At 38.5% G+C, this 12,838-nt stretch overlaps 1 protein-coding gene across 3 annotated transcripts in view; it reads right to left on the bottom strand.

Annotated features, from left to right (window-relative positions):
• Positions 1-12,838, bottom strand: part of LOC117528687 (protein sidekick-2-like) — a 562,122-nt gene that overhangs the window by 178,091 nt on the left and 371,193 nt on the right. For all 3 annotated transcript variants that reach the window (XM_034191315.1, XM_034191316.1, XM_034191317.1), the window contains exons 6-7: positions 11,635-11,746; positions 11,050-11,240 (exon numbers count right to left, since the gene is read on the bottom strand). In XM_034191315.1, coding sequence (XP_034047206.1) covers positions 11,050-11,240; positions 11,635-11,746 — 303 coding nt within the window. The remainder of the gene's footprint in view (positions 1-11,049; positions 11,241-11,634; positions 11,747-12,838) is intronic.

Here is a 12,838-nt window from a genome sequence, read left to right as displayed (position 1 = left end):
CCCCACCTACCCCTTGTTACCGTATCTCACGAAAGAATATGCTAATGGAGGAAGCACTGTTCAGGAGCAGTACTTTGGACTCTTTTTGTGCACAGCCTGCATGGTAATAGAGTGTGCATTTGGAAGGCTAAAGGCTTGTTTTGGAGCTTTGAAGAGAGTCATGGACATCAACTTACAGGAACTGCCCTTTGTCATTTATGCATGTTTCGTGCTTCATAATTTTTGTGAGGCATCTAATGACACAATAGATGACAACCATGTAACTGAAGCCATTCAGCATGACAGAGACAAGCAGCCACAGTCGGAACAAGATGTCAGAGGAGACAGCTTGACAGTTGAAGGGAAGCGGGTCCGGAGAGACCTCACCCAGTATCTGGATCCATAAAACGGAGAATGTTGTCTGGAGAGGGAGGGAGGAAACTAATGTGGGGTTATGACATGTTACACCAAAGTTATACACAAAATTAAGTGGCTAGTTTCTTGCACCAAGTTGTTCTTGATTAATGTTCACAAATAACATGAAATCAGTTATATGTTCACATATCTTTCAAACCGCAGAAATTGCTTTGCAAAAATGTTTAATTGTTATTCAAAAAAAAAAAAAAAAACAACATTCAGCTTGCCAGTGAGCAATTTAATGCAAATGCGCAAAAACATTCTTGACGTCCATGTAAATAAAAAAAGACAGTAAAACTGAAATAATAAAGAGGCTTTTTGCGCAAATACAACTGTGTTTATCTTCAGCACCCTTCATTTAAATAAATGACCTCATGAGAATTGTAGTGCAAACATATCCGTAAACAACAGTGAACACTTGGCATTTTATACATGTAAAACTTAATGCTTGATCATTCTGAAGGACTACAGCATTTATTAATCATCAGTGAAGAGGTCTTGGGTATAGGAGAACCCTGTGCTCTCAGCAGGATTGCTGGAATGGGATGCATCTTGTTTTGTTCCTCTGGCAGAATGTCAATTGTTTGACATTGAATGAAATGCTTGATTTAGGTGGACTGAGTGTAGAGATAACAATGGTGTGTGCGAATAATTGTGCCCTCTTGCTTCATATGGCATGTAATATGAAGGTTGTGCAGGAGGCTGCATGACGTGTCTTAAAAGAGAAATAGTCTAGCAGATAACTGTAACAATCGTTCATTTCTGGAAACAAACACCAAAATTGGCACACATACTCCTTAGACATTACTCTTTTGTAAAAGCATGTTAGCCACCTACATTTTCAATAGGCAGCCAAGTAGGGGTCAACTGAAGAATTACAAAGTGGTCAAAATTTACAAATGCTCCAATGACATTGAAAACTATACTACATTATTTGTCTTATCACAGAGATTCCAAAAAGGTATAGCTTGGACTATCTGTGACTGATTGTTACGGAGTTATGGGGTAAAAACAGTTAAGAATGATGACAGGTCAATTTCAGTTTGTACAGGGGTCAAATGTTAAAGATGCTCCAGTTTTGGTAAAAAGTGTTGCAAGTTATTGGCTGTGCTAGTAGGATTAATAAATGTAATAGTTTGCACCATGTGTTATGCTGAGTTATCATGTTACAGGGTAACATATGTCACATGTCATAGAATCCAATAGACGTTGACCTTATTTGACCTTTACTTTGGAGACCAAGCATTCAGCACAGTCAAAACTATTCCATTTATTAATCCTATTAGCACAACCAATAATTTGCACCACGTTTTACCAAAATTGGAGCAACTTTAACTTTTGACCCCTGTACAAACTGAAATTGACCTTTGTCACCATTCTTGCTGTTTTACCCCATAACTCCATAACATTCAGTCACAGATAGTCCAAACTATACCTTTTTGTAATCTCTGTGATCAGACAAATAATGTAGTATAGTTTTCAACATGACTGGAGCATTTGCAAATTTTGACCCCTGTGTAATTCTTCAATTGACCCCTACCTGGCTGCCTATTTAAAATTTAGGTGGCTAACGTGCTTTTACAAAAGAGTAATGACTAATGAGTATTTGCACCAAATCTGGTGCTTTTTTTCTTCATTTGAAAGATTCCTCTGTAAATATTCTGTTATCTGCTTCACTAAAAAGCCTTCAGCAATGGATGAAGTGAGCGTGCTAAGTGTATTTGTGATTTTAGCAAAATTATCAGCTGCTTGTTTTTCAGATGCTTCCAAAAGGTCCACAATCTCTTATTTACGCACTGGTCCTCTTCAAAAGCATTAAGCCACTGGGTCTCAACTAGCAGCTTTCTCTTAAAACGGTCTTGCCGGTGTCCCTGTTGTATGGTTGGGGGTGTCTGGCTGCCTTTTGTCTTCTGTTTCTCTTTTGTTTTTCCTTCCAGGTGGCACGCGTTTAGGACTGAGTGGCTGTGTGGCTGAGTCATCAGGACCTCACCCTGATCACCTGAGGCTGATCATGTGCAGCTCGTCAGGACTCACAGCTGTGGTGCATCTACATGGATTGGAGCATGGTGGCATTTAAGTCTGGAGTACACAGTGTGTATTTGCCAGAGACTCGACCTTGTGACCAGATGGGTGAGATCGTCGTCTTGAGAGCCATCTCATCATTATGGATGCAGAGAACGTCCAGGTTTGATGCCATGGTCTGTGAAAGAGGAGGGGGTGAGGTCTCACGCTCGTCAGCACACTTCCTGAGCATACGTTAGGTTTTGTGACTAACATTTGTACAGTCAGTAAATGTGGTGTCCCTCACACCTTATTATATTGAGCTGTTATGTTAGTCATTTAATCAGCTTCCACTGCAGTTGAGTAATGTGAACTGGGTGTTCCATGCCTGCAGAGAGGGAAGCTGATTAGTGATTAAGCCAGGAAGTGTTTGCTGTTTATGTACACCTTTGAGCGGTCTCTCTGTGTGTGGAGTGTGGACTCACATGATGGTTTCTTCTTTCACAGACTCGGTTTGTCGTGGCCACCTGGGGGGTGTCGGCGGGGTCCTTGGGTCCAAACTGTTTCTGGCTCTGGACCGTTTGTGCAGCTGGGAGCGCACCGTAAATCCACCACGCCAGACCGCGCACTCATTTGTTGTCTTTTTTTTCACATCACTGTTATGTCATTAAATTTTGTTATCCTTTGTACCGTGCTCTGCTTATTTTATACTGGGTCCTTCAAACGCTGGTCGGTTCTCCGGGCTGCGTCCGACACATAACAGTCCCTTCAGTTTAGCCTTTATAAAAACAAAAAGAAATCAGAAGGAAATATTTTACATCAGTTTCATTCTATTTTAACCTCTTGAAATGACATTACTTGTTTAATTGGCCCACCCAAGGATTTAAGTATTTAGGCATAATGGTTACACCACAAACCTCACAATTATATACAGAAAACTATGGGAAATTGTTTTTATCAATAAAATCTGACCTGGTCCGCTGGGAAATTCTACCCTTATCCCTAATCGGGAGAATAGAAACAGTTAGGATGAATCTCCTTCCTCGGTTGTTATATTTGTTTCAGGCCCTCCCTATTTGGATTCCATCCTCTACTTTTTTTTTTTCTTTAATATTTATTTCATTCATTTAAAAGAAAAACAGAAAAGCAAAAAACAAAAGCACCACAATACCAGAATGAAAAGGAGCAGAAAGAAGAGCAAGTCTTATGATTTCTGCCCCTTTTAACAATACAATCTTTCAATATACAGCATCATAGTCAACATTATTTAACAGATTGCATTTCTTTAACTTGTCACATACCACTGACCCATTTCATAATTATGACCATTAATTAATAGATTACATCACTGACAGGTTACATTTAAACTTAAGACACTCCAAACATTATTAACAGTTTACTCTTTTTTTTTTTGACTTTCTTGCAGGCCCACATGACTTACTTCATAGTTTCATACTTACTTAATACATCTAATTTAATATGTTTTTTAAATAATTTAAGCGACCTTAATTCTTTAATTTCTTTATTAAGATTGTTCCATAATTTGACACCATTTACTGCAATACTCCTTTCCTTTACTTTGGTTCTAAATCTTGGTTTTTTAAAGACTTCTATTCCTTTCAATTTATAACTACTTACTCTTTTTTCAAACATATTTTGAATGTTTGTTGGTAAAGTATTTTTATTAACTTGGTACATTGTTTGTAATATTTTCAAATCAACTAAATCATGAAATTTAAGTACCCTATACTTAATAAACAATTTAAAAGATTGGACAAAATGATTTCTTTATTCATTTGGTTTGCCCAATTTGAAATTGTATTATTGGGCTGCACAGATGCGTGGGTTAGTAGAATGGGTATTGCAGGATGAGGAAACAAATTGGATAAAACTAGAAAACCATGCTTCCCAAATTGTTTCATTAGAGACCGTACCTTTTTTTAGAACAAAAGAAATGCAGAGATTTGAAAATAAAAAATGAGTGGATTGTGTGTACACAACGAGTATGGACACAGGTGAGGAAGAAAATCAATGCACCTTTAACAACCTCACGGGCACTTAAAATCACTAAGATTGCTGATTTTTTACCTAATAAATTAGAATCTGGATTTAAGGGGTGGGCGGAAAGGGGTTTGATAACTATCCATCAGATGTTTGATGGAGGGATATTAAGATCTTTTAAACAGTTGCAGGACAAATTTGGTTTAGGTTCTGATGGGTTTTTTCGATATTTACAATTACAAGACTATTTAGTGTCATGTGCAGAATGGGACGCTTTGAAACAACTGCCTACACCAATTGAACAAATATTAATTAAGGTGATTGAAGAAAAAAGTAAAGTTAAAATAATATCGAACATGTATAAGACTTACATTCTCAACTGTCTGATAGGGGGAAGTGGGAGTTGGAGGCAACACAATTATTGAGGATGAAGAATGGGAAGAGGTGTGTGAAAGAGGCCATAAAATTACTAGCAGTCCGATTTGGAAGGAGTTCAATTGGAAAATTAAATTAAGATTTTTTAGGACACCATCAAATACTTTTAATAATGATAATAGTAAAACTAATCTGTGTTGGAGGGATTGCAAACAAACTGGGGATTATTTGCATATTTTTTTGGGACTGCCCCGTCTTGAAACCATATTGGCTAGGGATCCAGGCAGAGATCCGAGCCATCCTAAACTTTAATTTGCCACTGGATCCAAAATATTACATTATAGGGCTGACCCCAAGGGGTGGTTTGACAAAAAGGGAAGCTCAATTGCTCCACATTTGTTTATTGGTAGCAAAGAAAATGATAACGAGATTTTGGTTAAAAGCACTACCTCCCACTCTCCCTCAATGGCGTGACGATTAAAAAATGTATATCTAATGGAAAAAATTACGGCAAAGCTTCATTTGAATATGGATTTGTTTTTGGATAGGTGGACCCCTGTCATTGTTTACTTTGGTTGGGCATAATTATACTTGCTCAGGGTTCCTCACTGGAATTGTGTGTTTTCCTTTTTTTTTTTTTTTTTTTTATACCAGCTGTAGAAAGTAAAATATATTTTAGGATATACCCCTTTTACTTCAATGAGATGGAATAACCGTCCCAGAATTGCTGAGTCGCTCTGTTCGATTTGTTGTATTCATTTATGTTGTAATTGAATATGGAGTTGCCCTTTTGAATAAACAGTGTTCAAAAAAAAAAAAAGAAAAAAAAAGAGAAATGACATTATGGCAATAAATCATTCATTTCTATATTTACATGCACTGCTAAGCTAAACTGCCAAATTTATAATGAGTCAACTGTAAATACACACCTGAAGCTGGTCTCTCCTCTGTTTCACTGCGGTTGTCGTTCTCCTGCTCAGTGTCTGACACAGCGTCGGATGGCCCCGCGGTGCACGAGGAGGATGTAGAAGGTGAGGGAACAGGGAGGCTATCATCCAAGTCATTTGTTTCAATGCCAGACGACGTGGCTGTAGTGGCGGCGGAACCGCCCCATATTTGTTCACATAGCTGGAAATAAAGCAGAAACGACTCTCCCATACCCGCCTCCTGCATCCGCTCTCAACAGCCAGGCGATATTTGGCCCTGATTGCCTTGTGGTCAGGGTAGCCCGCATTAGCTCTCCCCTTCCACGGGGAAACTCACTGGAGGCCTCTGCAGGATACTGCTCCGAAAACAGTGTCAGTATGTCCACGTACTTGCTTTGGCAAGACTCCCAATTGACATTTTCTTGTGTCTTGCTGACTTTATATTCCAAAACTATGTTTAAGGAGCAATTCCATCTCCTTATCAGTCCACACGAACGAGCCTGGTGGTCATGTTTCACGTTTTGTGACTTCAACAGACGGACGCTTACTCTGATTGGATAGGATTTGGGGGACTACTGCCACCTAAAGGTCTGCCATGCTTATGGATGTGCTTAAAAACGCACTTATGCAGTTAGGTGTGGATGATTTTTTTTCTAAAAACGAGGTGGTGTGCACTCTAGACAGAGGCAGCAGGATACTCGGTTTTACAAAAACCCTGCTACGTGTGGACAAAGTCTTAACCTAGCAGTTCCACTCTTCAGTTTCTTCTTCTACACTTCTGTCAAGCCTTTTTGTGCACACAACGTTGCTCAGCATAACAGCGACACCCAGTGGCTCGTGTGAGAACTCTCACAAACACGTCATGACAGTCGTCTGCTACAACCATGGCCAAAAACAGAGGAAGCTCTCCTTTTAGAGGAATACGAGCAACGTAGGGGTGCTCTTGAATGTTCCATTGAGTGGTGGTACATGATAGTTACCATTTTTTGAGGTAAGACACTGATGTTTTGTCGAGTAAAATAAGATTAGCCTCCTCTGTACCAGGCTAAAAACTTTAGTCTGGTAATGCGAAACTTTAGCTGACTAAGCTCTTTGAACAACGACTAACGTAAAAAAATTAGTCAACTAAGTGAGTTTATTCGACTAAACAAGATTAGACTGCTTTATGAAACTTGACCCAGGCCTACATATTGGTAGCCCAAGTTCCATCCCATTGAGCTAACTGCATTTTGCTCATGGCAGATTATGTACAAACAATTCACAAATATTGTCTTTTGAAAAACCCTGATATAGTGCAGCGGATAAGAGAATATTTAGAGGGGAATCCTGCAAATGGTGATAAAAGCATCAAATTCGGCAGAAATACTCCTCAGACAATCCTCTTTTAAAAAAAACAATTGGCCACTTGAATTTTCAATCGGTGGTCAGGTAGGGGTCAATTTGAAGAATTACACAGAGGTCAAAATTAAAAGATGCTCCAATCATATTGAAAAATATTCCACATTATTTGCCCGTTCATAAAGATTCCAAAAAGGTATAGTTTGGACTATCTGTGACTGAATTCTATGGAGTTATGGAATAAAAACAGCAAGAATGGAGACAAAGGTCAATTTCAGTTTGCACAGGGGTCAAAAGTTAAAATTGCTCCAATTTTGGTAAAAAGTGATGCAAATTACTAGTTGAGTTAACACGGTTCTAAAAAGGAATAGTTAGGACCATGTGTCATCCTTACTTATCACGTTACGGGGTAACATATGTCACATGTCATAGAATCCGTAGACCTTGTTTGACCTTTACTTTGGAGACCAAGCATTCAGCACTGTCAAAACTATTCCATTTATTAATCCTATTAACTCAACCAATAATTTGCATCACTCTTTACCAAAATTATGCAACTTTTGATCCCTGTACAAAATGACACTGACGTTTGTCACCATTCTTGCTGTTTTTATCCCGTAACTCCATAGAATTCAGTCACAGATAGTCCAAATTATACCTTTTTGGAATATTTATAATCAGGCAAATAATATGGAATATTTTTCAATATGATTGGAGCATCTTTTAATTTTGACCTCTGTGTAATTCTTCAACTGACCCCTACCTGACCGCCAATTGAAAACTCAAGTGGCCAATTGTGTTTTTTCAAAAGAGGAGTGTCTAAGGAGTATTTCTGCCGAATTTGATGCTTTTATCATCATTTGCATGATTGTTTCACTTATCTGCTGCACTAATATTAAATATAAAAGCAAGATACTTTTCAACAGAATTTGATTTGGTAATAGAACATGCCTTGTTAGTGAACTTATTGATGCAAATCACATGGATATTTGTTATTGTGTACAGAATTCAGGACAAGTTCCTGTACTACCCAAAGGAATACGTCACTTCTTTTCATGCAGTTCCAAGTGGTGCATTAAGCCTTTTATATTAGCTTGCAAAGGTAAAGACTGCATCAGAACATCCCTTGATCCAAGAACCATTTATATTGATTCAGTCTACTCCTTTATCAAGAGTTCTCAAAGAAACCGTTACTTCACCATCTCATGTTTCCTTTACGAAAAGTGCTTTTGAATTAATTAAATTGACATGGCCATGGTTCTTACCAAGAAAGCACTGACCACACAACAGGATAAAGCTCTTTTTTATAATCATTCACAGCTGTTATCTAGTGAAAATATATTAATTTAACAAATATAACTGTTGTGTGCATTTTATAAAAGTCACAAGGAACCTTTAACACATCTGGCCTTGAAATTCACCTACGCAAGAATGTTTTAAACTGATATGATCCATTTACACACACAAACACACACTCTTACACACACACATACCTGTGTTATTTTGGAGGGAGAAGAATGATTTTAAAGTGACAATATTTGGCACCAGAACTCAAGTTTAAATGCATTCACACACACTTAATTCACAACTGTTAAGTTGTGCTCGTCAAGAGAAATTGCTGTCCTTCCATCTGTCCATACGGCAAAACCTACCACCTGCTAAAATTCAAGAATTAAAAATTTTAGACATTAATACTGGGAGGCTAAAGCTCTGCCTGCCAAAAGCAATGCATTTCTGACATTTAGAAATTCCTTTTTTACTGAATTTTGGGTTTCAAGCAGGAAAGGTAGCATAAGTCCTGAATTGTTCACATTGCATATTAGATGATGGCAAAAGCTGCTCAAATGTGCAGCGAGGTCTCAACTGTTTTATTCATTTGAGTAGTTAACATTTGGCAAAAATAAGATGAGCTGACAGCCAAAAATCTAATCACAGTTGTGTTCCTGGCATGAAATATCTGTTGGAATTCATGAATGTAACCTTTGAGTATCGTTAGTTTCTGTTTGTTTTGTGTTTGTTTTCTGTCATACCATTACAGATTTGAATTTTAAAGTAAATTGTAAAAAGCAGCTAAGCCAAGCTAAGAATGGTTGTGTTTGGCAAGGTCCTTAATGCTCAAGTTGCTCCCGGCATGTAGTGAGCGTTGTACATGGCAGCACCCTGACCTCGGTGTGTGAGTGTGTCTGCGTGAATGCGAGAATGTGAGGCATCATCGTAAAGCACTCCAAGCTTCTGATTCAGATGGAAAAGCACTATATAAAAACAGGCCATTTACCATTTAACCGGTTACGACCAAGCTTTACTAAATTCTAAATAACTTTTTAATGATATGAGATAAATCATACATACAATGTAATATAAATAAATCATACAATGTTTCAAAAAGGAGTAGGATGAAGCTTAAGCTTATCAAGCCCTACCCCTACTTTACATGTGATCATATGGTGTGTAAAAGGACATTTGAATATAATAAGAAAACAGCATTAGTTTGATTACATTGTACATGTAATGATTAAATTACATTACTCATTTTTATATGCATCAAAAACTGATTTTTTATATTCTTTTTTAAATTGCTGGATGTTTTTCAGGCAAGCTGTTCCAGAGCTTCACTCCACTGACTGTTACACTAAAACTCCTACGTGTTGTTCTTACACACTTTGTTTTCAAATTCAATTTTCCTCTTAGATTATATTTCCCATCTCTGTCAGAAAACATTTTTTGTATGTGGTCTGGAAGTAGCTTATAGAAACGATAGAAGATAGAAACTTACTTTTTTTTTTGCTGAAAAGTTAACTCCGCAGACTTTCGAGCCAGCCATCGGCCATCTTTGTACTCCTCATAGAAGCTGTGTGATGACGTGCGCAATATGAGTGTCCAATTGGAACTGGTTCACGTCACATGGTTTTCCAAAATCCAATCATATGGCAGATTTATCTCACATGAAAAGCCAAAGATCATTTTCAGGAGTGATATGTTACTAGTTGGCCCGTTTGAATAGTCCCCTGGGTGCTCCAATGAGTACATACTATTGGTCTCCATGCGACCTGCGCCATTACGCACAGCAATCACTGAAGCAGACGGAGAGCCTCTGATGACAATCTCACATGCTCAAACAAAGAGTGTGTAACTATCAGGATTGCTCCACTAGTTTGCATGTGAATGTTACTGGATAACTCTGTTGCTTTCTCTGCGTAAAGCACTGTTTACCATATCAATGGACAACAAAACGCATAGACCACCATTTTGTATAAAATGTGCATTTGTGTTTATTGTTTGAACCTTTTTGTTGTCCAGTCTTTCACACAAGACCTCAAATTACCTTTATAAAGTGTCAAAACACTTGTTGTTTATTATAGTTTGCTGTGTGTTTTGAATAAATGTGTGTGGAAAATTATTTTTCGCTTTATTTTTTCCTTGCCTATTTTTGATTGTAAACCTTTATTACACTTATAAAACACAACAAAAACATATATATTCTGAAAGCACAAGTTGTCCTGAAAAAAAGAGAAATAAAACTTGAATGTGGGATGCAGGGAGAGCTGTTAACAGCAATAATAAAACATTTATACCAGGCGAGTGAACTGTCCAAAAAATGCCCTCGGACCCCAGAGGGTTAAGTTGCTTTCTGTACACTCCAGCATATGTTACTGTCCAAATAATTATGGACCTAAGAGTATCACTGCCTGTTTGCACTTTAATTTCATTTTGTCACCTTTTCACATTGGTAGACGGCTTCCTGGAACGGCACAGAGGAGCGTTACAAATTGAAAACGATGGCTAAAAATCACAGACTCACTCGACGTAGCAGTTGTATTGCGGAACATTTCGAAACGCGAGCGTGTAAATGGTCGTATGTTTCAAATTTGTTAAAGTGAACCCCAGGTGGATATCAGCTGTATTATTAAAAGATGAGAATATTCTCTCTGATCATGCATGTTTGCATGCTGATGCAATGTTTGCAGAATGTAGACACAGTGTGCAGATGTAAGCTGTCGGAGGGTTTTAGTACCAAGAACGTGCAGGAAGGCCCCCGCTGTGACTGACGGGACGCTGCTGCTGCGAAGAGACGCCTCACACTCGTAGTAACCGCTATCGATGACCGCTGGGAGGCTGATGACCAACCTCCGTCCAAAGTCTCGAATCCCCGTGGTGATCACGATCCCGTCTTTCCTCCACGTGATGCTCATTTTGACAAGGGGTCTAGAAGACGTGACAGAGAGAAAAAGGAGTTTAAAGAGAGCGAGCAAGGCTTTTAATACAAATTCATATTCCGTTTCAAGGTTAGAAAGCACTGACAGAGCAACGGGATACATCTGTCATTCTGATTAAGTGTGAATCAGAGATAATAGTCAAAATTCAGCACTGGGATTGTGAGAGATGGGGACAGGAGCAAGTCGGTGAATCAAAGGGAAGAATGGAGGAGAGGAACAAAATGAGAGATGTGCAAACCACATTTATCATCTTCAAACAAAAGATTTCAAGACGCATTCAGAAAATATCAGATGTGGAGGTAAGAGAAGAAGAGGTTTTTATTCAGACGTGCATTTGCATGTTTTTTCCTCAGTCGGTCTCTGTGCAGGTTTAAAGCAAATACCTCGCATTGGCAACGCACTCCATGACCGCCTCATTTCTCCCCACCGTTACGCTTGTGTTTTTGGGTGGGATGATGATGGAGGGGGCGATGGGGTCTGCGGGTCCTCCGACATCTAGCAAACACAGAGAGTCACGTGATAAGTATGCCTTATCACATGTCTGTTTATGTATCACGCCCGATATCATGCCCCGATGTATCTGTATCCGCCCGACATCGGGTCATGATATCGGGTGTGATACATAAACAGACAAGTAATAACATATTTATCACATATCACAACAAAAATAAAGAAGAACCATATAACCATATTATTATCAACTCCATTTACTCACAACACAAACAACGTTCATTCAACACTTGTGCTAATCATAAATAGCATAACACATTAGGTCTGATCTATATAATCATCAAAATAGTTAAAGAATAATCATACACATGAATCGTAGAATGAATAACAGGTAAATCATGTAGATATCCATTTTGTCAAGCATCTTCCGGTTTGCCACTGCGTCTGATGACTAGCTACGTGGGAACACAGTACGCTAAAATTGTCCAAACATGAGCAGCATTAATTGTTCAGTTCATTAGTGCCACAACAACTGGAAGAAGAGGAAACTATCACTTTCAGAATGATATTTTGAACTTGGAAAGGAGAGATCTGAGTGCTGTGGACCAGCATTTAACTTGTTCCCTCCTCCATTGAAAGACAAGGATCTCCGGTGCTAGCTAAAGGTGCTGAATTTGAAAAATCCACCCAAATGTCCCTATGTCTGTTCTTTTTATTTTATGGAGAAAAAAACCCACATCACTGCATCCTTACCCAGAGAAATGGTTGGACTATAATGCTCCGTTGAAGAAGCAACGGCAGATGCTAGTGAGATAAACAGGTAAGCTGTGTTTGTAGCGTTAGCTGCTATCTTATTTACTCATTTTCTGGCGCACTGCATGAAATAACACCGTACGTATATTAACGTTACGTAATCTTGGCATTACGGTGATACTACTTGTCGGGTAGTATTTTAACTTCAAGGATTCAAGGAGATATTGATAGGCTTCGGTACTTTTATAGTTCCTCATAGGCAAACCGTCCAAGCAAAGTAGTTAAAAATATCGGTATACATAATCAAGGGCAACTTTTTCATGTCATCTTCCCACTCTGTTATGAGCCATGGGTGAGCCAGAGTTGTTTCATTTGAGCTTTTCA

The sequence above is a fragment of the Thalassophryne amazonica genome, chromosome 16 (assembly GCF_902500255.1).
Source record: "Thalassophryne amazonica chromosome 16, fThaAma1.1, whole genome shotgun sequence".
NCBI lineage: Eukaryota > Metazoa > Chordata > Actinopteri > Batrachoidiformes > Batrachoididae > Thalassophryne > Thalassophryne amazonica.
This window is presented reverse-complemented; position numbering and strand designations above follow the sequence as displayed.